At 32.9% G+C, this 27,172-nt stretch overlaps 2 protein-coding genes across 2 annotated transcripts; one reads left to right on the top strand and one right to left on the bottom strand.

The window, feature by feature from the left end:
- Positions 1-14,784: 14,784 nt before the first annotated feature.
- On the top strand, positions 14,785-15,680 carry LOC147388795 (large ribosomal subunit protein eL37x). Its single transcript, XM_086418012.1, has 4 exons — positions 14,785-14,939; positions 15,021-15,156; positions 15,264-15,365; positions 15,476-15,680. The coding sequence occupies exons 1-4, from the start codon at positions 14,937-14,939 to the stop codon at positions 15,517-15,519; spliced, it is 285 nt and encodes a 94-aa protein (XP_086274138.1). The 5' UTR covers positions 14,785-14,936; the 3' UTR covers positions 15,520-15,680.
- A 4,990-nt stretch (positions 15,681-20,670) lies between these two features.
- Positions 20,671-25,688, bottom strand: LOC147388794 (P-loop containing nucleoside triphosphate hydrolases superfamily protein). The gene is made up of 4 exons (XM_086418011.1): positions 25,026-25,688; positions 22,748-22,817; positions 21,616-21,778; positions 20,671-21,199 (listed from the first exon to the last, which is right to left on the bottom strand). Exons 1-4 carry the CDS (start codon positions 25,543-25,545, stop codon positions 20,981-20,983), a joined length of 972 nt encoding a protein of 323 aa, XP_086274137.1. The 5' UTR covers positions 25,546-25,688; the 3' UTR covers positions 20,671-20,980.
- Between the last annotated feature and the right edge of the window lie 1,484 nt (positions 25,689-27,172).

Genomic DNA, 27,172 nt, shown 5'->3' with positions numbered 1-27,172 from the left:
TTGGACAAGACGAAGTTATAAAAAAAATTAAAAATTTTATTTATATAAAATTTGGGACGAATTTAATATTTTGTCAATTGTTTTGATCGACGATAACTTGACCATCCGGACTTCAAAACTGACAAATGAATACCTTATTTCACTTAATTTTTCATTCTGAATCTAATGGTATAGTCAATTTTTACAAATTTTGTTTCTAAAAAAAATTTACATTTTTAGCTTGAGGTGACCTCTAAAATTGATGTCGTTTTCATTTTTAACGATAATTCGACTTCCTAGTCTCAAAAAATGACAAATAAATAGTCCATGTTCAATAATTTTTCGTTACGAACCCAATGGTATGATCGAATATTAATAATTCTTTCTCTAGATAAAAAATCACTATTTTAGCCTGGTTCGACTTGGTAATCGAGGATTTTACAACTTTTCTATTTTGACTCACACTTGAGCGTGCTTACAGGCTAAATTATATTTTTCAATAATTTTGAATCCAATGGTGAGGTCAGATTCCATTAAAAATGATCAAAAATATCCTTAAGTTTTACCCCTAAGTCCCACTTTCAAAATTTTCTTAAAATTTCAATATTTATTTTCCTCGAGATACGAATTGAAAATTTGAGATTTTACAATTTTACTTTCAAAAAAGGATCGAATCCGAGGTTACCACCAACGGTAGAGGAAGTAAGGTGCCTAACACCTTCCCTACTCCCGAACATGGACCTCCTTACCTAGAATCAAAAGTTTAACTAATAAACCTTATCCATACGAGAGTCACTAAATGCCAACATAACACATTTTTAAAAAATGTAACTCGAGTAACTATTCACACCCTTTTACCAAAAAAAAATGGTGGCGACTCCAAAATCTCTCAAAATGGTTGAGATATTCAAAAATCAAAAATATCATGTCCATAAATCCATATTATAATATTAGTCCAGATTTTTATACCTATATTTTAGAAACAGATCATAATACTTATAAAAAAGCTACAACATCTTTAGATAGTATATTTGAATGATAAAATAGAATCTAATAGAACTTGAAATTTAGTATCTTTACCTCCAAGTTGTAAAGCTATAAGACACAAATAAGTTTTCAAAAAGAAATGAAAATCGTATGATAATATAGAAAAATTTAAGACAAGATTAGTAGACAAAGGATTTAGGCAAAAAAAGGGAATAGTCTATTTTGATACATTTTCTTCCATTGCTCGATTAACCTCTATTAGAGTTCTTTTAGCATTAGCATCTATTCATAACTTATATATACATCAAATGGATGTAAAAAACTACATTTTTAAATAGTGATTTAGACGAAGAAATGTACTTAGAACAATTAGAAGATTATACAAAATCAAGTAAAAGTAATTTGGTTTGTAAACTGAATAAATCTTTATATGATCTTAAACAATCACCAAAACAGTGACATTATAAATTTTATAAGAAAATAAAAGAATTTGATTTTAAATCAAATGAGTATGATAGATGTATTTATAATATTGTTATAAATCAAAATAATGTGATTGTGTCATTATGTGTAGATGATATGTTAATTTTTGGTACAGGTATTGATATAATTGTAGAAACTAAAAATTATCTTCAATCATCTTTTGATATGAAAGACATTGAAAATATAGACTTTATTCTTAAAATAAAAATAATCATTATGTTGTTGTATAGAATTTAAGATACGAAGAAATAGTGTATGACATCTTTAAAAATACCTTTGAACAATATTATCTATGTACATAAGATTATCAATGAATTAATCTTTAATTAGTTGTTCATTGCTTGAGATTATATCTCTTGTTAGTAATTCGGAATACAACAAAAAATTGATTCATGAAAAATTTAAGTTCTATTCGATTTTGGATTGCAAAAATCTTATTTAAAAGTCGGTCAAAAATTCGATAAATGGAAAATATGCGGCATATGCTTCATACGTGTATTATCCATTTCATTTCAAAAATTCAAAAACTAAAATTTTGGCCATATGATAGTGATGGTAATAATGATGGTGGTGATAATGAAGACATTGAGGTTATTGTTCCATTAATTTTTAAAAGAAGACCAAAATCAAGTGACAAATCATCAATTTTAAAAATTAAAGTGTAATATCAAATAAATGTAAAGGGCCATGTAATTGTTTTTTTAAAAGATAAAAGAGACATTTGTCACGTAAAAAGGTAGATTCCTCCAAAATTTTGAAGTAAGGCCTCTTCAAAGTCGACTTGTGTTATATGCCACAACCTACAAGTTTACACTTTGCAACATGCAAAAAGTTATAGTAGCATTTTTGTTTTCCACTAAGTTTCATAAAAATTCATAAAAAAAATGTGTTTTATTCTTTTCAAACTTAAAATCCATAAATTATCCAAAATAATTCAATAATCCAGAAAACAATACTTTCATTGAAAAAAATGAAAAATTGATGAATTTTTCAAGAATAAACGAGAGATTACTAATAAGGATTCTATCACGAAAAATTTGTTGTCAATCTTTTGAAGAATCAACGTGCCTTTGTCAGTTGTGTTGTTAAATGTTTTCGTATAATTTTAATGTAAGAAGTTGCACCACATTCATTCTTTGATCTTCATCGGATAAATATTCATCAAAGTCTCCTCTCAAAATGTCTTTATTTAAATTACTCATTATAATGTTTGATACGATTATTCATAATAATAATAATAATAAAATGTTAAATTTATAAAAATTACAAGGAATGGTGGTTGGTGGGATAATTGGTTGTACATAAAAAAAATTATTGTGATTGGTATGATGAATGGTTGTGATTGATAGGTGGTAGGCAAGATAAATGGTGGTGATTAAAATGAGATAAATAATAAAAATAAGATAAATGAGAATATGACACTTGAATTTGAGACGATGCATTAGAGCACATCGTTTCAAATTTAGCATTTTTTTTTCACTTTTTGGTCTCAAAAATTAGAATTGCTAAAGGTAATTTTAGCATTATCATTAGAGATGCTCAAAGGGTGTCAATGGGTACTCGATGTACCCACAACCGCGTAATCACTTTTGAGTCTTGCAGCATGGACTCAGTCATTTTTTAGCATAGTTCAAGGCTAAGACACCCCCAAAAAAATATTTGACTAATAACTTCATTTTATTTACACCTTCCAAAAACAAATATTTATAATAAAATTAATAATCTAATTAAATATCAACCGATATATATCTTAGAGTAAATATATTGTAACTAAAATTAAAATATAAAGAGAATGTAAAGTGTCTAATTTTTACCTTCTCTCTAAGTAAATTTTCATTTATAGTCCACATTCATTTTCAATTTAAATTATAAATAAATACTCTATACCACAATTTTTTAGCTTCTTTCCCCCCAAAGTTTGATTTTCTTAAAAAATTCATTATTGGTATCAACTCTTGATCGAAGAATACAAGTTAGATTTATCGTAAAAAAAATAATTGTCTATTCAATTAAATACTCACCTTTTCTTTTCATTAAAAGAATTTTATATTAATAATATATGATAGGTATCCAATGAGTATTTTTATGGGTTGGCTATGATTTCAAGGGTCAAATACTCAAACATCAAAAATTGATAACTATAGACACCCTAATTTAAACTGGCCCCATTCGAAAAAGACCCTAAAAATCATATTTTTAATAAAAAAAAAACCATTAACAAGCCTAAGGGCCAAAATCTTCAAATTCAATATTTTTGTTAAAATCAAAGAATCCTAAGATTTCTAAAGGTCTCGTGGACCCACAATAAGGCTTTCTAAGCCTACCACCATTTCGACCCCGTACCACTCAAATCCGGACTCTACTATCAAATCTTGAGCCCATTTTTAAGTTCACCTAGAGCCCATCAATCCTCAATTATCCTAAGGTGGTGTTTGTTTGCGCTATTTTTCAGTGTTTAATTTTGAAAAAAATTATTTTAAGCACTTTCTTAAAATTAGCACGTTTGTTTATAGAAAAAATTCAGCACAAAGTGCTTAAAATTTCAGTTCAAAAAAGACGTTGAATGCTTATTGCTTTTTGCGCTCAACATCGTTTATATTTTTCATGGACATTCAATACCTTTCACAAATATATGAATTATCGCGTCTGTCCTGTCTTCTATTTCAACCCAAACGACAGAAATCTTGTCTCTCTCTTTCTCAATTGAAACAAATCCCAACTGTGAAACTCTCGCATCTCTCTCATCTCTCTCTCGACTGAGCATCGACTGAAATCGCATCTCTCTCTCGACTGAGCACCATTTGAAATTGCAACTTTCACGTCTCTCTCTCGCGTCAGATCTTTAATCTTTGTCATCTCTCTCTAACAAAATCTCTGTCGTCTCTCTCTCTAGATCTTGCTCTCTCTTACCTGATCTCGTTCTCTATCACCAGATCTCTGCAGATCATCAGGTATGTCTTTCTGATTCCAACTTGGGTAGATCATTTATCCACAAATTCAATTGAATGTGTATACTAAGCATGGCTTCATTATCATCCATTTATTTTGATTTTTGGAAGAGAACTATAACATATTGTAGTGTAATTATGTCATATTTCCCAAAGAAATTTAAAGAAATAGAATAAAGCTATGAAAATTTTGTTATTGATACACTAAAATAAAATTATGCAAATTGTATGATATTAGTATAAATAATTCACAAGACACAAAATACTTTAAGCATAATAAAAAACCTAGGCAATATAGATCTCTTAGGCAAGCTATACCCTTGTGCCGTATCGCGGGGGTGTTACCTCCGCACCCCCAACCTATCAATTTGTCCCCAACAATCCCAAAAACAGATGCCATCGTTTCGTTTCGTTTCATTCCATTCAGTAAGTATTGCGTTCTGAGCACTTCCTTCTTTCCACTCCGGCATCTGTCTATTTTTTCTATATACATGTTCCACCCAATATGAGCCACGTACTACAATAATTATTGACAAAGGTCACTAACTCCAGAGTTTTTTTACCATTTGCTCTTCTAGTGTCTTTACCTTCTCTTGGAGTTGTTTCAAGTACTTAGATCATCAAGAATGGAACCTAAGTTATGCTGAAAATTATCACAACAGGTTTAGGTTAAATCAGAAGGCCCCTTTTTACTATAAATTTTGTTAAATGTCGTCATGCAGGACACTGAACTAAAACATCTTCAACTATTCAGTTATATAAGCCAATTCAATTAAATTGCAGACAATTAACAAAAAATAAATTGAACAGGGTAAAAGCAACGATGTAAAATTCTAACTTTTTTTTTAACCATCTATGACTTTTTTTTTTCTCTAAAATCATAATCTCTTAAAAATCATTTTGAAAAAATGGTGGACTGGACCTACTTCAACCCATCTTTAATGATGAAGCGGGGATGTCAATAAGCTAACAAGTGAATTATTACCTTATGTTTTATAGTCTGATTAGAGTTGGTTCTTAAAGTAACATAACTGATAGGAAGTGAAATCGAGTATACTCAAAACTAATTAGTTTTTCTATATTATAAATAGTTGAAGGCTTCCCTACGTTTTAAAATTAATAAATATTCCGTAAAATTATCAAACTCCATTTAATCTATGTATTTTAGTTTAAAACATTTATCTAGAAGTTTAAATTAATTGTAAAGAAGATTAATTTTAGTTGTTTCAAAACTTGAAATAAAGTTGTCTCATATCTTACAATAATAAAATGTAAATATAGTATTTGAATCTCTAACATCTCAACATTCATGTTAACGTGGGTTGATGCTAGCATTTTTTGAGAATATATATATATATATATATATATATATATATAATAAAATGTAAACCAGTCCAACCAAATTGAACCATAGTTAGGCCAATTTGACAATTTTTTATTTACTTATCTATTGAGTTTTGAAGTATTGAATAAAATTTAAATTGCTCAGTGTTCTTAAGTTTTGGTTAATCGTTAAAAAAGAGAAGTCAATTCATTTGGAAGATTAGATGATCTTCTTTGCTTTGATATTTATGCTAGATTTCAGACACTTTATACTCAGTGATGAAATCTTGAATGCATTCAATTGTATCTATAAACCATATTTTCTATTATAAATATATGGAATGGGGTGGAATTTTCATATTACTTACATAAATTTTTATGCTTATAAAAGATTAAAATTATCTTTACAACCAATTTAAGAGTTTTTTTTTTCAAATAATTATCCTAATTTTACAACAATGTTGTCATTTAATATAACTTGATGGTATTTTGAATCAATAATGTTCATACCTCACATTATAATTTGATGGTATTTTGCTTTTATCCTGTTTAATTTATTTTTAGTTAGTTATCTGTAATTTAATTGAATTGGCTTATGTAACTAAATAGTTGAAGATGTTTTAATTCAGTATCCTGCATAACGACATTTAACAGAACTTATATTCTGATGTAACCCAAACCTGTTGTGAAAATTTACTTTTGCACCCCATTAAAAGAAATATATATATTAAAGATAACCCTTCGTATTTTGATCAATATCAGAGTAGTGTAACAGAGACATGGATTGATAGACATTAAAATGGTATAAATATTATGTAACTAGTAAGCGAATTTCCCCTATTTCCCTATCATTTACTTTAGTCTTACAAATTGCTTATTAGTTATTACTAATTACACTTGATGTGCTTATATTTTTCCAATTGTTCCATGAATGATAGTTTGCACTATTTTCCATGTTTAAACATAATTGACATCAATATAGATAATTTTTATAGTTATTTATTTTTATTTTTTTTACTACATCTAGATATAGATTCTAATGAAAGCAATCGAGCGTGTTGGCTTGATGAGATGATTAGAAATTTTTTTATTGATCTATGTATTGAAGAAGTTAATCGTGAAGAAAGATCGGGGGAGACTCTAAAATCCCAATCATGGAATATAATTATAATTGAAATGAACAAGAAATTTTTGACTACTTTTAAGCAAAGACAACTAAAAAATCAATGGGATTATCAAAAGAAGCAATATGAACTTTTGGATATAGCTTACAACTTACACGGGTCAAGGATACAATACAGAAACAAATACCATTCATTGGACTGATAAACGATGGGATGACTATTTGAAGGCATGTCTAAACCTATATTTTTACTATATATTTATAAATCTTGAGAATATTAAAATTAGACTCACTTTTAATATGATTCTAATGTGTCTCAGAAATACCTGAAAATAAAAAACTTTTGTCATAAACCATTGATGTTTATAAGTAAGTTATGTACATTATTTAAATGTACAATAACCACGAGAGATACTGGATGGGGTCCACATAAAGAAATGTTGCCCGTGGATGTGTCATCTTAAGTTGGAGAGGATCCACAAAATTTTGATGAGTTTGAATCATAACATTTGGATGATGAATCTTTAGGACAGAGTGTTCCCAATATACCAACTCCTTAAAAAAATATGGATATTTCATCATCAAGAAAATATCGTAAAAAGAATGATCAAGATGATCTTCAAAATAATATTCAAATACTTATCGATGTTCTTATGAAAGATACAGACAATGGACGCTCGATACAAGACTGTATAAAATCTTTGAATGAAATGACGATGGTGAAGAAAAGAGGGCACCTCTATAATATTACACTTAATTTATTTGCTAAAGGAAATGAGTATAGAACAATTTGGATGGAATTGGTAGATCCAACACTATGGTTGTCTTGGCTTAATGATATTAACTTATCATAGGCTTTCAGATGTGATATCTTAATGGTAATTTTGTGAATTTTTTGTCTTTTATGAAACATTTTGTTTGTTTTGTATTTATGACATGTTAGAATGTTTATTTTGAACTGGTTTCTTTAAATTTCAATGTTGGAATACTTTTATTTTGAATAAGTTTATTTAGATTTGAATGTTAGAACATTCTTATTTTGAATGGATATTTGATTATGAAATATTTGATGATCATATTACTTTTTATATGTATACAAATTATTTATGTAACAGTAAATATGACACTACAACAACGGAGGCTTCTAATAATTTAATATTAAAGTTCATATTGAAACGTATTAGACGACAATCTATCACTTGAGATGCAGTCAATATATCAACACTTACGAGTGCACAATTTGTAAATGAACTCTTAACGGGTCCTTCATCAAATTTTTTATGAGTTGTTAAGAATGAAAAATGAATCATTTGTTAATCTTTGTCGTTTATTTCAAGAGTGAGGATGGCTTGTAGATAGTAGACATGTGAAAATATCGGAGATAATTGCAATGTTTCTTATGACAGTGTGTCATAATTGTCGGTATCGACTAATAAAAAATCGATTTCAACATTCATTATAAATAATCTATAAGTATATCCATAAGGTTCTAGTAGCTATGTTGTATTTTTCCAAAGAAATGATCATATCACCATCTTTCGATCAACCAATCAAAAAAATTCGAACTCATCGACATCTTAGACAAATATTTAAGGTACCTAACTTTCTACCTATAATAATTTATATTTTTTACTAGTAGTAATGTATTTTTTTAATTAATTAACAAGGGTATTCTTGATGAAACACTTATCCATACTTGCATTCCATTGGATAGACAAATTTCTTATAGAAGAAGAGAAAGGTATGAATGCTTTCAAAATGTAATGGCTATTTGTAACTTTGATATGATATTTACATATGTGCAAGCTGTCACGTCCCGAAATCCCAACATGAATCCCTATGATTCATCGGTTAGAATCTCAAGGTGTGAGGTAATCAATCACACAATCTGACAGAACATTCATAAATAATAATACTTATGAAAAGAAAATATACGCAGCGGAATAAACATTTAACTAACATCTATACGAGAGTCTAGAGTAAGCAGAAGAAATCGACAAACACTGATATAAGTCAAGATCCTAAATCTCATAATTCATCAGGTTACAAAAATTTCTAAACTAACATATTTCTTATCTACAAACAAAAATCACTAGGATTCCCTACTAATCCTCAAAGACACGGTGGTGGCAAGACATCAATTTGTTCTTCCTCGAGGACCTCCTCAAAAGACTCCTCAAAGAACGGCTCTTCAATAGTTGAATAATCTGAAAGGGGAAGGATAGGGTGAGTAACAGTGGAATGTTACTCAGCAGGATGAACGTTGTTCTAACAGCGAGTCATACATGCACGAGTAATCATCAGAACAATTAAATAATGCAAGTTTTCATAATGTAACATACGATAAATATTTAAGCATACCCAGTAAACAGTTATATTAACTTTCAATCTATCATTTTCAATCATTTAAAGTAACATATGCATCTTTTAAATGAAAACATCTATCAATTATTAAAAAATAAGAAAAAGATACATAATAAGAACACGGCGAAGAAAACAGAGGAACACGCCGATATAACCGCCTCGACTATGACAATACGATATTCCAAACTTAACCTCCGATGTGGAATCCCATCGTTATAGATCTGATTTTGTGGCCGGTCTAGCATACCACGGTTGGATGACCATTTATCCGGCTCAGACTGGTCATTGACCAAGAACCCAATACTGAGTTCAACTAACAGTGAGGTCGACTGTTTGACGACTACAGACTAAAAGTGATCACTAACTAGCCTAGGAAACCCCTCGCGTCGAAGCCTATCAAGAGGCAATGCATGTGAACCCCGCCTAGCTCTACACTATACAGAGACCACCTTTACACACAACGTTCCCCAGAAAATAAGTAGGAAAAATTCCCGGATTTCATAAGCTGTAATATACTCTAAGGAATCTCATACTACCGAAGAGCATATGACATCTAGTGTTATCCTAGATTGACTCGCCGCTTCCGGATACACAGCAACGCGTCACTCTTTATGGATTTTCTACAAACCTTTACTGGTAAACAAAATAATTTATTTTGTATATAATATATCATTTCTTTTAATCGAAAATACAAACAAAATCTGGTAGTACCCTCCAGTGACAGTTATCTGTCATTTTCATCTATCAACCATCTCATCCCTCTATCTATCACGTTTTACGTGGCATGGCCACTACGTAGAACTGGAGGCACTGTCCCATCAATTAGTTGAGAACATATGTTCTCTCTATCCATCCATTAATTAAATCGATCAATCTATCATCTAATTTCCTACATATCTATTAAAGTAATTTTACTTTTAAAGTAATTCGAAATCCATAAAGCATCAACCAATTCCATTCGATGGTTTTGATTGAGTCGAGAGACTCGAAAATAAAGACAAAACCATAAGACTTAAAAGCTGAAAATCTATGAAAATTTAACTAAGTATTGAAAAATAATTTTTCAAAGTCGAAAATGAAAACGAACTATTTATTTATTTATTAAAGAACTTAAAGTAATACTTAATTATTTTTAATGAAATAAATGTAGGAAATAGGTATACATACTATATGGAAGTAACACAAAACAAATTAGATCCAAACTCAACATTCGGATACTTTTTCGAATTGTTGATTTTTCGTCGAAACTCACCTAAAATCAATCCAAATATTATACCAACTATAAAATGCTTATATTACATCAAATGAACTAAAATCAATCATAAATAATCATGTAAATATGATTCAAATCATTCAAATATGTATAAACTTAATGAAACGATCGATTTATCAACAATCATATGGATTTTCTATGAAATTATCGCATAACTAGAAGGTAGAAGGGAAGGCAACCTACTTCAAGCTATTTTCAACGGTTGAACGGAGTTTAAAATCGCCTCCGGCCAATCTCCAAATTTTTCTTCCGGTGAAAATCGGATTTCTTTGCATCCACGCGTAACCCTCGGCGAGAGGAACAACTTTCCTTCTTGTGCTAAAGCTCGGATCGTTCTTGTTTAGTATAGATCTGAGTTTCAAATATTGAAGGAAAATGATTGAGATTTGTTTGGAGAGAAGAATAAGAAAAATCTATTTTTTTCTAATAGAATTTAGATATTTATATTACTTAAGTTGGGACATACTTGTCATTTTACATACTTGTCATTTTGGGAATTATTTTTTCCGAATGTCGAATTGGACAAACTTATACTCTATTTCGGGTGATTTTTCGACACGAATCTAATGGTATGATCGGTTTTCCCAAATTACGTCTCTAAGGTGTCGTTTACCTATTGAAAAAATATCTAATGCGAAACTCGAGGATTTGATAATTTTTTCAATCGACTTCAGATTTCGGCGTGCTTATAGGCTAAAGTGTGTTTCTCGATCTTTCTAAATCTATTGGTGAAGTTAATTTTTTTCAAATATTAAAAATTAAGAATCTATACTTTTAAATCAATGCACGGATCTAAAATTCTTTCCTTGAGATACATTTTAGGATTTCAAGTCATTACACAAGTTGGATGAGAAGGAGTGACACATGATTTAATGGTCTTAATGGAGACTATTCGTGATCCTGCTAATAGATTTTCAATACCTTCATATGGTATTATTAGTATTTTATATTGTTTTATTAGTAATAAACATATTATCTAAATATATTTCTAATTTAACGATGTATTTATTTTGATGTAGATAAATATTATTTGGTTGATGCTTCTTACACGCACACACGAGGTTTTATGGCACCATATCGCAATATGCGTTGGTTATCTGATTTTTATCGTGGACGTCCTAAATGCAAAGATGAAATATTTAATCATACACATGCTAGACTGAGAAATGTAATTGAAAGGACTTTCAGAATTTTAAAGGTGTGGTTCCCAATTTTAAAAATGATAGCACCATACTTTTTTCCTATTCAGAGAAATATAGTGATTGTATGCATGGCAATTCACAATTTTCTTCGTAAAATTTCAATAAATGGTGAGCTTTTTCATCAGTACGACGATGAAGATATTCTTCTCAAAGTAACTAATGGTAGATATACTCATCTTGGTCTGAAAGAGTTATTTGGACAATCTGAACAAGCATTTATGATTACCTTACGAGATCATATTGCAAATAATCTTAGTAGTGCAAATATATGAAATGATGTTATTTTGTTGAGTATGACAATGTTGTACTTCAATTTTAATGGATTATATGACAATGTTGATCCCAAAATTTTAATGGATGTGTTGATTTTAAATTTTGGTGACTTGCATAACATTCTTGTTTTTAATTTGAAAATTTTGAGATTTTATAAATACAAATTATTATTTAGAAATTGAAATTTTTAGTATTATTATTTTTATTTAAAAATGATTTGCATTTTAATTTTATAAGAAATAATATATTACATTATATTTGATAAGAAATGGGCATTTGAAACATGCAAACAATGTATACTATAATTGTAAGGGTAAAATAGATAATTTACCAGTTTTCAGTAATATGTAACAAACATGATTATGCAAATTCAGCGCTTAATTTTAATGAATTCAACACTATTTTGACATCTAAATAAACAACTTTTTAAGCACTTAAATTCAACGCTTATAAGTTTCAGCACTTATTTTTTTCAGTTTAACAAACAACACCTAAGTCTCGTTTAAGCTCCCATCTTTAAGACAAACCTAACTCTAACCCCAACCCTAGACTTAAACTAATTCCGATAAAGTTTCTAACCTAAGTCACAACCCAATCCTAAGCCCAACACACAAATGTCTATTTTAATTAAAATCCTATTCTAACCCAAACCCATGTTCATGCCCATGTCCATGATCATAATCAATCAAGATCCACACAACCCTTGATCATCAAGGTGGACCCTTGTCACTACCACAACCCACCTCTCAAAATCATTCTACTCAACCTCATCATCATACCTAAAAGCTATACAACTCATACCACAACCCACACTATCATCATTACAAGTTATCCATATATCTATTCTCTTTAATCGATTCACCTAACCTACTCACCCCATTAGACACATGTTACCACCAAACTCACCATCTCAAAATCTAATTACCTAATCTGTTACACAAGTCATTTTTTTAACCAAATACCTACACTTCTCAACTTAACCAATACTCAACCTCAGTATAGGTTGCCTAACCAACCCAATTGGATTTTAACCATGGGTTTAAGTCAAAAGCAACTCATCAAACCCTTTTACCTCACTTACCCCTCCCCGATCCAAAATGCCAAAATTTTTAACTTAAGATTCATGTATTTTTTTCCATTACCTTTTACCTATGATCATTTTACCCTTGAAAGTAACCACCAACCCCTATAAAAACCTATCTCATCATTTGAAAAACTCATGCTTGAATCCCCTCTCTTAAGCCTCTCAACTCCCAATCTATCTCACACCTCTCAATCCCTCTAAAGAACCTCTCAACTCACAACTTCAATATCTACAACTATCAATCATAAAGTTTATTCCTATCAAATCCTCACCTTACAAATATCTCAATCCACATCAATCCCTACATTAAAATAACTTCTATTTTCATCCTTAAAATCTCAAAACTTCAAGATCAATATCAAAAGGATACCTTCAAGGATTAAGAAGAAAGTAAAAGCTTCAAGATGGGTTATAGTGTAGGATTTTCATTTTAACTTCCCCTCTTCTATCTCTCCCCCTCATTTCCTTAATTTTGGTTTTAGAATGTCATAAGATGTAATGAATACCCTCGCCTACCTCTGGTAGATCGAGTTCTGACTCGGTCGAAAGCGTAGTGGTTGTAACCATTTTCAAAAGAAAGTCGTTTTAAACCCTCACATACTTCATGCACCTCCACAAAACTCATTTTGAGGTTAAAGGAAGTTGGGCCCTTCTCATTCCATGAAAGTGGGCTAATAACCGCAAAGCCGACGTTTTTCCAAAACTTTTTCTCTAAAGACAAACATGGTATGGTCTTCTCTCTCAATGAGATGACTCTTCTATTTTAAGTCGACATCAAAAGCTCATCGCATTTGAGGGCACAAAATCATAGTTTAATTGAATTTTTTTTACTTTCTTTTATTTTTCTAAAATGACCACAATTTTTAAGATTGCCATCTTTTGGTAGAAAGAGGGGAGTTGCCCAACACCTTCCCCTCTTTTTAATCGAATCCTTATCTAGATCTTAGGTAGATCAATGTCCAAATCCGTACAAGAGTCACTACAATGTCAAAACGTCAATTTTTTGAAAAATATCTTTTGGATGACCATTCACGCCCTTTTTATATATAAAAAAAATTTGCAATGACTCCAAATCCACATAGTGCTGATCTTCGAACTCGAAAATCACGTATTTATAGATAACAACACTTTTAGATTCGGTTGTGGGTATTATTTGTAATTGACCCGTTGATTATGTTTGTGAATGGATCATGTCTAAATTGGAATGGGGTCAATATGGTAGCAATCCAATAAGGATTGGATCAGGGACAAATCTGACAAGTATGAAATTGGACCCTTATCGAATCAGGTTTTATCATGTCTAAATATTAAGATCCAAACCCGATCCATTAACAATCGAATCGTTTCCTGATCGGTCAACCTAATTTTATTTTATATACAAAATCTAAATGAACTTCATATATTTCAAGAAATATATAATATAATTTATATACTTTCTAACATTTTATCAGATCGAGACATGATTGATCCAAATCTGATTGGATCCTTATCAGAATCCAAAGCATTGATCCAAACCTGAAGTGATCAAATCGAAACAGGTCAAATTTCGAGTTTGATCTGATCCATTGACAATCATACCCTTGACAACTCTAACACTAACCTCAACTCCCAAGCCCTAACCCTGGAAAGTGAATTAGCCAGATATGCGAGGGCAGGATACTTGCACCCGTCATTTGTCCTCGTTACACCTCCTAAGGCACATTTTGGGGTGGGAACCGGGAAGTATTTAAGAATGTGGGTGCACGGAGCATAAAGGTGGGTGCAAATAGAACGGACCATGCTAAAATACGCAGGACTGCACAACAACACGTCGTAACCCTAATCCCTAAAGTCCCATATAAATAGCATCTTTGTCGCGGTAAGGAGCTCTGGACTTAGGGGTTCTGCACCTGCGAAGATGGTAACTCTCTCTCTCTCTCTCGCTCTATATTTTTCTTTCTTCAAAGATCTGTAAAACAAATTGGGGTTTTGATCTTAATAGGGAAAAGGTACAGGAAGCTTCGGTAAGCGGAGGAACAAGACTCACACTCTCTGTGTGAGGTGCGGTCGCCGCAGCTTTCATCTACAGAAAAGTAGATGCGCCGCTTGTGGTTATCCATCGAGCCGAATCAGAAAATGTGAGTCAAGCTTTCGTGTATCTTGATTTTATGGGTTATTGGATCCAATCTTTCTGTTTGATTCATCTGTGTTTTATGTTTTTTTGAAAAAAAAAAATGATTTTTAGATAACTGGAGTGTGAAGGCGATTCGTAGGAAGACCACTGGAACTGGTCGGATGAGGTATCTCCGCCATGTCCCTCGCAGATTCAAGAGCAACTTCAGAGAAGGTAACCTCTTCAAACCCTAATTTTTTTTTTTTTAAATTTTTATAACAATAGTTTGGTTACCAGACCCACCTTCTATATATATTTTTTATTAAAAAATATTTTTGATTTAGGCACGGAAGCAGCTCCAAGGAAGAAAGGTGCAGCAGCCTCTTAATTGTTTGTGGGAAGGGAATTTTGGTATCTTGTTATGGTTTCAATCATCATGAATTCTAGAAATGAGTTTTTGGATGATTTATTTAGTGAGTGTTGCTTTAGATGTTGTGTTATTTTTTGTTGGAGGTGAATCATGAATGCATGAATATTTTAATTTCTTAAGTTTTGGATTTTCATTATTATTATATTGTTGATTATAACTATACTTTAGAGTTTTCGTATTTATAGATTGATTTGTGGAATCAATTTAGGTGGAGAAAAATGAAGTATCATTGAAAAGATTTGATAGCTTTTTTTATACTGTTTGTCTAAGGTCTATCATTGAGTATGTAGGTATTAGTGGAATGTGCAATTTTGTTATTTTATTGGTCAGTGTTTGGCTAGTGTAATTTGTGGTGGTTCCTACTGCATTTATTTGGTTTTGGAGTTGGGGACAAGATCTTGAAGTTTTGCCCATAGATGGGTAAGACTTGGCCAACTGAGTTACATCAGTTTGCTTATAGATGTGCATGTGACCATTTTATGGGTGTACCATGTGCATGTTGAACTTATGTGTCATTATGATTAGCCTCCCAGGACTTTCTAGTTAATGATTAGGGGCTTGGGATGACTCTGCCTTCTCTGATCCATTCTACACTTGCAATTTCTTATATCGATATGCCCTGCAGTTTGTTTCATGAATTCCTTGGGTTTCCATTTGTTAAGTAATTTCAATATCTTTTTGAAACAAAACTGTGTTCATCAAGTAAAATCTAAAAGAAATAAGATTTGGGTTCCACTATCTCATTGAAATACATCCAAGTAAGATAGGCTAGCATGTAAGGATTGATCAGTGTTGTTGATGTAAGGGGTGAATTGTTGTTTGTTGTGCTTGAGAAATGGTGAATCTTTGGATCACCTTCTTCTTCATTGCAGCTTTATGTCTGAGATTTGGGTGCACTTTTTTAGTTTGTTCGGAGTGACAATTTGTGTGCCTAAAACGCTCTATAGGACCTTTTTGCTTCTTGGACTTCTATTGGCTACTCTTTCTTTGGTGCAAAGAGGTTATTATGGAGCAGCACCTTGTTTGCTATTTGTTGGGGGGAAAGAGAGAAATAGCCACACCCAAAAAAGGAAGGATTGTAAAGAAACAACTTTGTCTATCTTGGGTTTCCTTTTGGTCTAAGTTTTTCAAAGAATTTAGGGTATTCTTTTTCTTTGAAGATTTTACAGGAAATTGGGAAACGGTCGGTCTTCCTTCTTTATTAATGAATATCTTCTTATAATTTTTTTTGTAGTGGTGGTCGTTAAGTGGATTGGGGGCCCGGATCCATGAACGTGCCACCTCAGTGAGGGGGTAAGGTCTGATTGGTAACACCATAGATCTAGGATCATGTTCATGCCTTGATACTTCAAACCTATAAAAAAGAGAATTTGGATCCCTTTTTTTACTTATTTTGGATATGCAAGTGGGTTTGTAATTATAGGGTGATGGGTTTTGAACCTAACTCTTAGTATCAATACTTTTTTTGTATTTTTTTTAACGTTGGAAAGGTACAAAAAGGTATGTATGATACTAGCATGCAATCCAACTTGGTATTGGTGAACCATCTCACTTGTGACTGGTTGTTAGGCTATTTGCATACGAAAGTTATTGTTGAGGAGACTTTAGGGGAGGATGTTAGAGAGGGGTAGTGAATGTGGACATCAATTGATTTTTCAGATGGAAATAATGGGCCAATAGTGTCTCATCTCCAATTCGTAGATGATACTCTAGTCTTTCAAGATAAGCCATTGGAGCAAACTAGGAGACTTGGAGGTTTGATTTGTTGCTTTAAAGCAGTTTTGGGAATTCTAATAAACATGAGTATGAGTAAGGTGTTTGTGATTGGAAGGGTTCCAAATGTAGCTTTATTGGCAACTTATTTGGGTTGGAAGGTTGATAACCTACCCACTTTGTATTTGGGCCTTCCATGGGGTGCTCCTTATAGATGCATGTTGATGTGAGATCCGGTGTTGGAAAGGTGAATAGAAAACTATCATCGTGGTAGGCTAATTGTCTTTCAAAGGGCGAGTGACTTTGATTAAGAGTGTTCTTTCCAGCATACCAATGTACTTCCTATCTATTTTCTAGATGCCTAGAAAGGTTGAGTTGAAATTGGATAAGATAATTTGTGATTTTCTTTAGCATGATAGAGGAGAAACACAAACACCATCTCGTGAGTTGGAGGTGTGTGATTAAGGCAAAGAACAAAGGAGGGTTGGGATCAAAAGACTTGGGTTGGTTAACCCGGCTTTATTGGGCAAATGGATTTGGAGATTCTGGGTGGAGGTGAGTAGTTTGTGGCCAGTTTATGGTGGCTCATGGTTGTGGTGTCTAGAAAGGTATCTTGAAGGTTTTACCAATATGGTAATAGACCCCTTATGAATGAGTTGCCCACGTTGTTTTCGATCTCCACGAAGAGAGGATTACTAATCACTAGTTTTAGGCAATGTGTAGAAGGGTTGTGGTCTTGGGATTTTGGAGGGCCTATAACGATTGGGAACTAGAGGTGGGTAGATTGATAAATTGTACTAGTCCCTACCATTTCGACTTAGTAAGTGAAGATGCACGGATTTCGAAAGAGAGTAAAACTAGTATGCTTTCGGTTAATTCTTTCTATCGGTCTTTACTAAGTAATGGTTCAGTCTCGTTCCCAGAAGTAGTGGTGTGGGGACCTAGAGTACCTTCTAATGTGAGGTTCTTCGCTTGGACTCTTGTTTTGGGTAAAATTCAAACCTTAGATTTTTTTATTCGGAGGGGTTTCTGTGCAGCCAACTGTTGTGTGTTGTGCTTAAGAAATGCAGAATTGGCGGACAACATTTTATCACATTGTAAGATGGTTCATGAGGTTTGGAATCACTTTTTTGGCTTGTTCGGAATTTTGGGGTGCTTACCTTGCTCCATGCGGGATCTTTTTGAGTCTTGGTTACATTTGGGGAGCTCTTTTGCAGCGATAAAGAGGGTGCTTTGGAGCTTCACTCATTTAGCAATTTGGTGGCTCTTATGGAAGGAGTGCAATGGTAGGATCTTTGAAGAGAACTTTGTCTCCTCCGGACCCCTCTCTAAATCTTAGGGCTCTTGTTTTTGTGGTCCTAAATTTAGAAGGAGCTTGGATGGGGTTTATTTTGAGGATTTTGTAGGGAGGTGGGATTGGATTTGTAGCTAAATCCTAGGGGCTCTTGTTTTTGTGGTCCTAAATTTGGAAGGAGCTTAGAGGGTGTGTTTTATTTTGAAGATTTTGTAGAGAGGTGGGATTGGATGTGTAGCTAAATCCTAGGGCTCTTGTTGTGAATTTGTAAGGGGTTTATTTTTAGGATTTTGTAAGGAGGTAGGATTGGGTTTGTAGTATGACACGAGTAGTTTTTTGTATTGTTCTTGCCTGCTTGGCCAACTCGGCTGGCCGCCTTCTTTTATTAATGAATTCATTTTTGATTATATAAAAGAAAAATTGCATACTAAAAGTGAATCCTTCAACTCTTAAGGGAAAGTGTGTTGATTGTGAAGATGATGTCAAGAAGAAGTACTTTTGTTATTTGTTATTTGCTTTTTAGTTTGGTGTGTTTCTCAAGAAAAAATGTTTGTTATGTGATATTCATATTTCTTGTCTTTTGGGGAACAACAAAATTTGTTGCGATGGTAATTCATGAAAATGTTACTGAAAAAGATTGACATCGATCCATTTCCACCCCTGAGTTGGCAAAACAGTCTCGTTGGTATGTGGTGTAATTTCTTCAAATTTAAAATATGTTTCTTATGCACAAAGGGGTGTGATGTGAAATCAGAAATGGGGATTTAAATATGATTTAATCATTTAATGGGATGCCTTGTAACCTTGTGAGTTTCTTATATACCACCCAGAAAATTAGAGGGCATTAAAATGTTGTCAAAGTCAAACTTTCCCCATCTCATGTTATCCCATATGCCTATTCCTACAAATTAAAAAATTTCGTGTGATTTTATGAACCTTTATATAACAACTAGTTTTTTTATATATATATTTCTAAATGTTTTTGTTAATATATTATTATTATTATTATCATTATCTTTATCTTGACTTAGAGGTCTGTCATCTTAAATGCTACACTTGAAGGTACATCATGGCTATAATCCCATAGTTTCTATATAACTCTTTTTTGAAGAAATAACTAATTTCTTATTGGGAACCGAACCCTTGTATTATATATATAGAACTTTTATTATGGATACATTTGATGATTCCTAATTGAAGTGGAGGTGGATTGATTAATTTCTCAGGTCGATTTTCAACCATACCTAAAAGCTACCATTGGTTCACGAGAGAGTTGATCCTCTTAAGTTAAAATTCACTTATTACAACAACCAAAAAAAACTTATTTTTTGTTAAATTATGAATAATTATTATCTTGGGACATGGATCAAATAAATGATGATCTCGGTAGATTTGGGCTTCAACAAGTTAACTAGTTGGTTTTGCAATTATCATGATCCAGAACTTGAGGCTAAAATCCAACAGATCATGTTGGCTCGGTGTGACAAACTCAAGAGTCTTGGTTGTGAGTTCTAATAGACCTGATCCGACTACCATTAGATATGGTTTGGGAACCTATTGGGATCCAGTCAAGACCAAACCTGATGGTGCCCAATCCAATTTCTTATCCAATCCAGATCCAAAACGGCAATTATTGGATTATGTTTGGACCATGGTTTTAAAATTCGGTTTCATGTCTTGTCTAGTTCAAGCCTGATACCGAGTTGTCTCAAAGAGTTTTCCAATATGTTTGAGACATTTTGTTCAAAAAATTGATGTGAGTCCTAAATCTCAGTCAAAAAAGTGATTTTGTGAGTTGATTTCGTTCAACTCCAATACCGAGTTAACTCAGGTGATATGTCCCGGTCTCGAACAAGTTTTAAAACCATGGTTTGGACAGAGATTTTGGGTTCCAAAAAGATCCAATCTGATATCATATATGGGAGCTCATCAAAATTCAATCTCATCAGTATTGGATTGGATCTGGATTCACAACAATCCAATACAATCCAGATCCATTGACAACCCTAAAATTTTCATAAAAACAAAATAGTCAACCAAGGGAAGAGTGAAAATTGATTGAAAGTAAATATTAGCATTTAATGGCAATCTAGAACAACATACAATTCTAAAGGAAATTTTAATGAAAATTCAACCAATAACAGTGATCATTTTTAATAACAGACACGAGAAAAACTAAAACGACAATAAGATCAAAACTCTGGGTTTATTTTTTAACCTGTCCTGTATTTCTTCTAGAGAATCTCTTAATTGTTCCAAAGCAACTACAAAGAGATTCTTTCACCTGAAAAAAATCTTTTCAGATGTAAGACACCTTAAACACTCGACCTATATTGTAATGGAGAAGACAAGATTGAAGAGCAAACTGCAATTAAGTAAAGAGATGGATGAAGGTGTTGGTTCTGTATTTCCCTAATGCTTGAGCCAATAGTTCCGGAGTTGAGCCATGTGAAGTAGTATCTCATCACGCCCTTGGTTGGTGACACTGCTGGTCATGATCCATGGTGGCACTGATTGGAAGAACTCACGTATCAACTTCTGGAAATCTTCCACATTTTCTTCGGGTCTCTTCCCGCCATTCTTTTTCCTTTTTCGTTTGTCGCATTTTGTGAAGATTAATGTCATTGGAATCTGAAAGATAGAAAATTAGCCTTCCTATATTTGTTAAGAAATGAACGCATTTGAGAAAATGTAGGTGTAGCTCTAATAGACAATAAATTAAGAGAAAGTCGACAGATGGTTTGGGGATGTTCAAGAAAGTCATATTATAACCCAATTAGAATAAAAATTCAAATTGGAGGTTAAAAAATGGGAGAAAGACCCAAAAGAATGTGGATGGAGATAACAAAAGGTGAAATGAACACAATTCTAATAACAGAAGTCGTGGCTTTAAATAGAGTGGAATGGAGGAACAAGATTCATTTTGCTGGCCCAAATTTTTGGGATGTGGCTTCGATGATGATGACATTTTCCCCTCAACCCATTTTAGCTGAACCCATATTTCTCTTCCTTCTACCATAAAAATAAAAATAAAAATAAAAATTTACCTGATTCTGACCAAGCCAACTAGCATATTCAAGATCAATTTCTTTTGCAGGAATGCTAGCGTCTATAAGGAGGAATACAGAGACTAGTGTCGACCGATTGAGAAAATAGTCTTTAGTGAACTTGTTCCAATCTGTTCGAAGTTGTTGTGGTGCAGATGCATACCTGTTCAGTTTAAATGGAAATTTAATTATGGATACAGACAGTAATTGAGCAACATATCAAGGACACATTCATGTTCAGAGTGACATACTACTTGAGCAATTGCAAAAGATCAACCTGAGATCTTTAGGCATTAAATAGAAAGATAAAAATAAAATCTGATGTCATTACATGAAGATTTAGTGATAAGATTTAGAATTTGAGTTACACATATCAGAAGCGCTCTCACTCACTTGGTAGGAGGCTTAAAAATTATCCCTGGGCTCAGTTTTTCTTATGAGCCATGAACTCTTTGTTCTCCTCTTGATAAATCCAATAAATTTAATTGAATTAGGATCATGTACAAAGGGCACTGAAGGTGCCAGCTTGCTAAGTTGGTTAAAGTTGGAGTGTTGATACCACAACCTTGGTTCAAAACCCGCCTTCACCAACTAATTACAGACCACAAATTTCACATGCCTAGCAAAAAAAATAGAATATTGAGGTGTCCAACTCCCAAATTAATCATAAGGCACCCATTCACCTAGGGCTCAAAGTAATATATTATGCCCTACAAGGGACGCCTACCCATATTTGACCCATTTTTTAATTTGGATCTACTCCAAAGGTCCAAACCTGCTAAATTCCGATTTTGGATCGCTCGGATTTCTGATAAAATCTGACCCATTTTATGCCCTACATTCACCAGAAGGTTTGATATATATGAACTTCCATAAATACGTCCATTGTTCTAAGCCATTAAACAAATTTTGTTTTACCATATCAATGTGGACATGGTTGAATTTCTCAAAGGAATAGAAAGTAAATACACTTCCTCAGTTGTGAATCACAAACTAAAAACCACAACTATGTCTTTCAGTCATCTTCAAAGTTCAAATAGTGATGTACCATGTCAAGCAAAAAAATGACAATAATCGAAGAGCATAGAAAGACAAGACAGATTATAAGTATTAATGAATTTTAAGATCTCACCCATATCCAGGCAAATCCACTAGATACCAGTTGTCATTTATCCGAAAATGATTGATGCACTGCGTCTTTCCTGTGGGGAAAGATAAAGATCTTCCGTAGTTAATTTACAACTAAAAATCCAAGAAGTGCACGATGCAGAGATGGGAGTCAAAAGGATCCCTAATTGTATTCAAAAGAAGAACAAGGAAACATCTTCTATGACTAAACCTGTAAAGAGTGCAGTGTGTGCGAGGTAAGCTAAGTGTGGCACACATTTTCTCAAGATTTTCAATTCAAACATGTTATGTGTCAAGCCACAAAATATTGTACGGGTTTACAGTGAGAAGTTGCTTGGCAATGTTATGGCCCCTAGCACTTCATATACCACCCAATGGGATAGAGGATATTCTTCATGTGTGATGCAGAACATCTTGTAGTGGAATTCCTTGAAAAAGAAAGATAGAAAGAAGAAGAACATTCATTCATCCAGAACTGAGTCAATTCGGCCATCTAGGACTGAGTCAACTCATTCTAACCATAGCATGGGCCAACTTCCAGCTCAGTCACACCTCTTTTATGGGCCTAATATGAAGCCCAACTGATTGGGTTTTATCAATTAAGAATTCTAATAAGTTTCTAATTCTATTTTCGTGTCCAAAGAGCCTTTCTTTGTTATTTTTAGATTTAAGATTACGATTTCTTTTATTTATTGAAGAAGGAGGATTTCCTATAAATAGAGGCCTCGTGGAGCATTGTAATAAATAATTCAATTATCAATAAAAATAAATAAATACCTTGCTCTAGAATTTTATTGTATTCTCCTCCTCTTGTCAAATCAAGAGCTTGTTTTCTTCTTCCTCATGGAATCAAGGATTTTATTTGCTCCCACCTGGTGAATGCGTCCAAGGTTTGGCGCACATTAGATGTATGTCATTCCGTCTCTTTGGGTTGTTTTGTGAATCATGAAAAATTAAAGTATTAAACTATTCACTACATTTAAATCTTCGCTTAAGTGTTGCCTAGGCAAACATGTCACCTAGAAGAGGCACCTAAAACAGGACCTAGGTAGGAGCTAGTTAAAAAGCAGTCGCTTAGGCGCTAGGCATTTTGAGAGATCTGCTCGGAGATATCTATAAAATCAATGTTAAATGTGCTTCCCAAATAAGAAAAAACAATATGTATACATACAAAGTTTTCTTATCCTTCCTGAGTGCCTTTCTCGATTTGTAATTTATTTTTAGTTTGGAAGTATACCTCCAAATCTATTTTCTAAACTTAGGCTCCAATGCCTACAACTTTGCAAAATATTAACAAAATCTAGTTCGCTTTGGTTGTTCAAATAAATGTTTAAAGTTGATATGCACCTTCCTAAAGGGTGCATCGTACAATGTTTGTTACCCGCCCTTATATGCACTATTAGGCACTAGAGTTTTTGTCTTTGGTTGAAGTTTCACCAACATTGAGAACCTGACCTTGAAGTATGTTGACCGTCTCTTCTCATCGGTCTGTTTTTTCTTCTACTTTGCCTCTTTCTCCATTCAAACCTTTTCTTGTCAATCCATCAAATCTTATCCCAAAGATTTGGGGCCAACTAAATAAATCATGTTCCTCCATTCAATTTTGTCCAGAGCAACATCTTCTATATTTCAAAGTGTGTTCGCATCTGCTTTAGCTATCTCAATGCATGCTCTTCTGGGCCTTCCTCTCGTTCATTTATAACCTTCAACTTATATATTCCTTCTAACCAGGGCTGTAAGCGTTCTTCATTGAATGTGCCCAAACCATCTCAATTGACTCTCAGTTTGTTGCCTATTGGAGTTAATCCTATATTTTCTCAAATGCGTTCATTTCTAATTATAGCTTACATCTAATTTTATTATATTTCAAACACCAAAGTTAAGGCCAATATCCTAGAACCCTATTTACTGCCCCAATTTTTCTTTAAATTCTTCTAATTAAAGTTGCCTCCTAAGCTCAATTGACCTTCGTTGAACATGCCCAAACCATCTCAGCCGACTTTCTCTTATTTTATCACCTATCAGAGCTTCTCGTATTTGTTCCCAAATGAGTTCATTTCTAATTTTATCTTTCATTTAGTTTCATTATTTCTCTTACACCCAATTAAAGCTTGTATCCTATAACCCTATCTAGTATCTATTACCACTCTTTTCCCTTACATTCTTCTTATTAAAACGCCTAAACTAAGCTCAACAGATTGGCATCAAAATAGTATAATTGATCTAAGAAAAGATATAAGAAGAACCCAAACAAAACAAGGAAGAAATGGAGAGCTACTGACCAGGTTTCTTCGACGTGAGAGCCAACCGTTTCCGTCGGACAAGAGAATTGAGAAGCGATGATTTCCCAACATTTGATCTCCCAACAAGGGCAAATTCTGGCAACCCATCTGAGGGACAATCCTCCGTCCTTGTACTGCTCTTCACAAACTCTGCCTCAGATATCTGGGCGTCTCTCGCATACTTGCTAAGAACAATGTTGGAACCCTTCAAAACCCTAGTGTTCAAGAACTCAGTCTCAGAGGAAATTTCAGTTTCTGGAGGAACAAAAAGCTTTTCGAGTGGAATTTCAATCTGGGTTTCTTCTGGAATTGCCAAATTATGGGGAATTTCGATCTGGGTATCTTCAGAAATGGAAGAAATTGAAGAAAAGTGAGGGATTGATATGGATTGAGTTGTGGAGAGAGTATATTTGGGTTTATAGAAGAGTGTAGAAGTAATGGGTAGTAGTGTTGGTTTGGAGAGAAGTAAGAGATGAGTAAAGGGAGAATAAAAGCGAGTGAGGTTTGTGAGAAGCATCATAACATCAGTGCTGTTATTGTTGTTTGTGGGAATTTTGAAATTTGGGTGTGAGAAGTGAGGAGAAGCTCATGAACACTGGAATTGGGTGGACCTTCGCTTTGTTTGAGGAGAGATGATATTCTTTTGGGTAATTTAGACACACCTCCATTTTTTTGTGTGAATATTAGAGATACCTCAGTGTTTTCAAATTGATGACTTAGCCAGTGGACCTTCTTTGCTATAAAAAGATTAACGGAATGACCAAAGTACCCTCGTCAATGGACGGTCATTGAACTCTTAGATTTAAATTTTGAAGGAAAAATTACTTAAAGGACCCTCATGGAAGGGATCTTTCTAAATAGTCCTTAAATTTTGTGTGTTAGCTTGACAGGACATTTAGTAAATTTTTTTGATCTTGATGGTCCCCCGTATTGTTGAGTTCATAGTTTTTACTATCTAACTCGATGCTTTATTATTTAGTATCAAGTTCACATTTTTTACTATCGAATTCACCACTTTTTATTTATTCTCAAGTTCGATGCTTTTTAAATTATCGTCGAATTCATTGTTTTTTAACCCATTTTTAATTTTCGACTTTTTTCGACTAAAATATATGGAAAGATCGACAAAAAACTTGAGATAACGACTTGTTTAAATGATTTCAACCCAAAAGATTCATTATTGATTGATTTTCATCCAAAAACTAAGAAAGAAAATATTTTTTGAAAAAAAACCTCTTGAAAATGATTTTTTTTTTTTCTTAAATCCTTTTTGATGAAATGGAGTCTCCAAAACTTGATTAATGTCTCAAAAATTCAATATTTTTATTAAAACGATGAGTTCAAATTGTTAGAGGATTCAATCGTGAAAAATGTGGTAAATGAGGTCCAACGACCATTTAGAAAGAAAAGGTATACTAAATATCTTGCCAAGCAACCTCCAAAAATTTAGGGACTATTGAGAAAGAAATCCCTCCATGAAGGTCCTTTAAGTAATTTTTTTAATTTTAATGAAAAAATCTTTTTTTCCAATTCTGTTTTTTTTTTTTTTTTTTTGTTTTGGGTGGAGTTAGTAAGTTAGTACACTGAGACAAAAAAGTGGGTCTTGTTAGAATGCTCCTATAGTAAACAAGTTTTGATTGGGCAATCATTTGGTGAGGGGTCAATTTGGTTAATCCAGGAAAAAAATATTTGAAGACATTTCAGCCACGTATAAGCCGGAAAAAATTTTTGAATGGAAGGAATTGCCCGTTTCTTTTTTGAAATATTTTTCAAATTAAGTTGTTGATTTATTTGACCAAGTCAATTTATTTGGACGAGATGAAATATCGATGAATTTTGTAAATAGGCTTCCTAAAACCAGTTTACAACCTCTTCTTTTCTTTTTTTCTTGGTTCTCTCTCTCTCTCTCTCTCTCTCTCTCTCTCTCTCTCTCTCTCTCTCTTCTTCAATGGTAAGACTTTCTCTCCTTCAACATTCAAATGTTAAAAACAAAATATAATTTTTGTGAAGTAGAACATAATGGATTTTTGGTTAGAAGAATCCAAAGGCATGTCTGATCATACATGAAAATTAGATGGGAAATTCATTTTCTATGAGAAATAGTATTTTTCATTATTTGATTGATATTGAACAAATCCTCCCGGATC

The sequence above is a fragment of the Akebia trifoliata genome, chromosome 12, assembly GCF_017979445.1.
Source record: "Akebia trifoliata isolate Shusen 1 chromosome 12, ASM1797944v1, whole genome shotgun sequence".
Lineage (NCBI taxonomy): Eukaryota > Viridiplantae > Streptophyta > Magnoliopsida > Ranunculales > Lardizabalaceae > Akebia > Akebia trifoliata.
The sequence above is the reverse complement of the archived record's forward strand: the minus strand, read 5'-3'. Positions and strand labels throughout refer to the sequence as shown.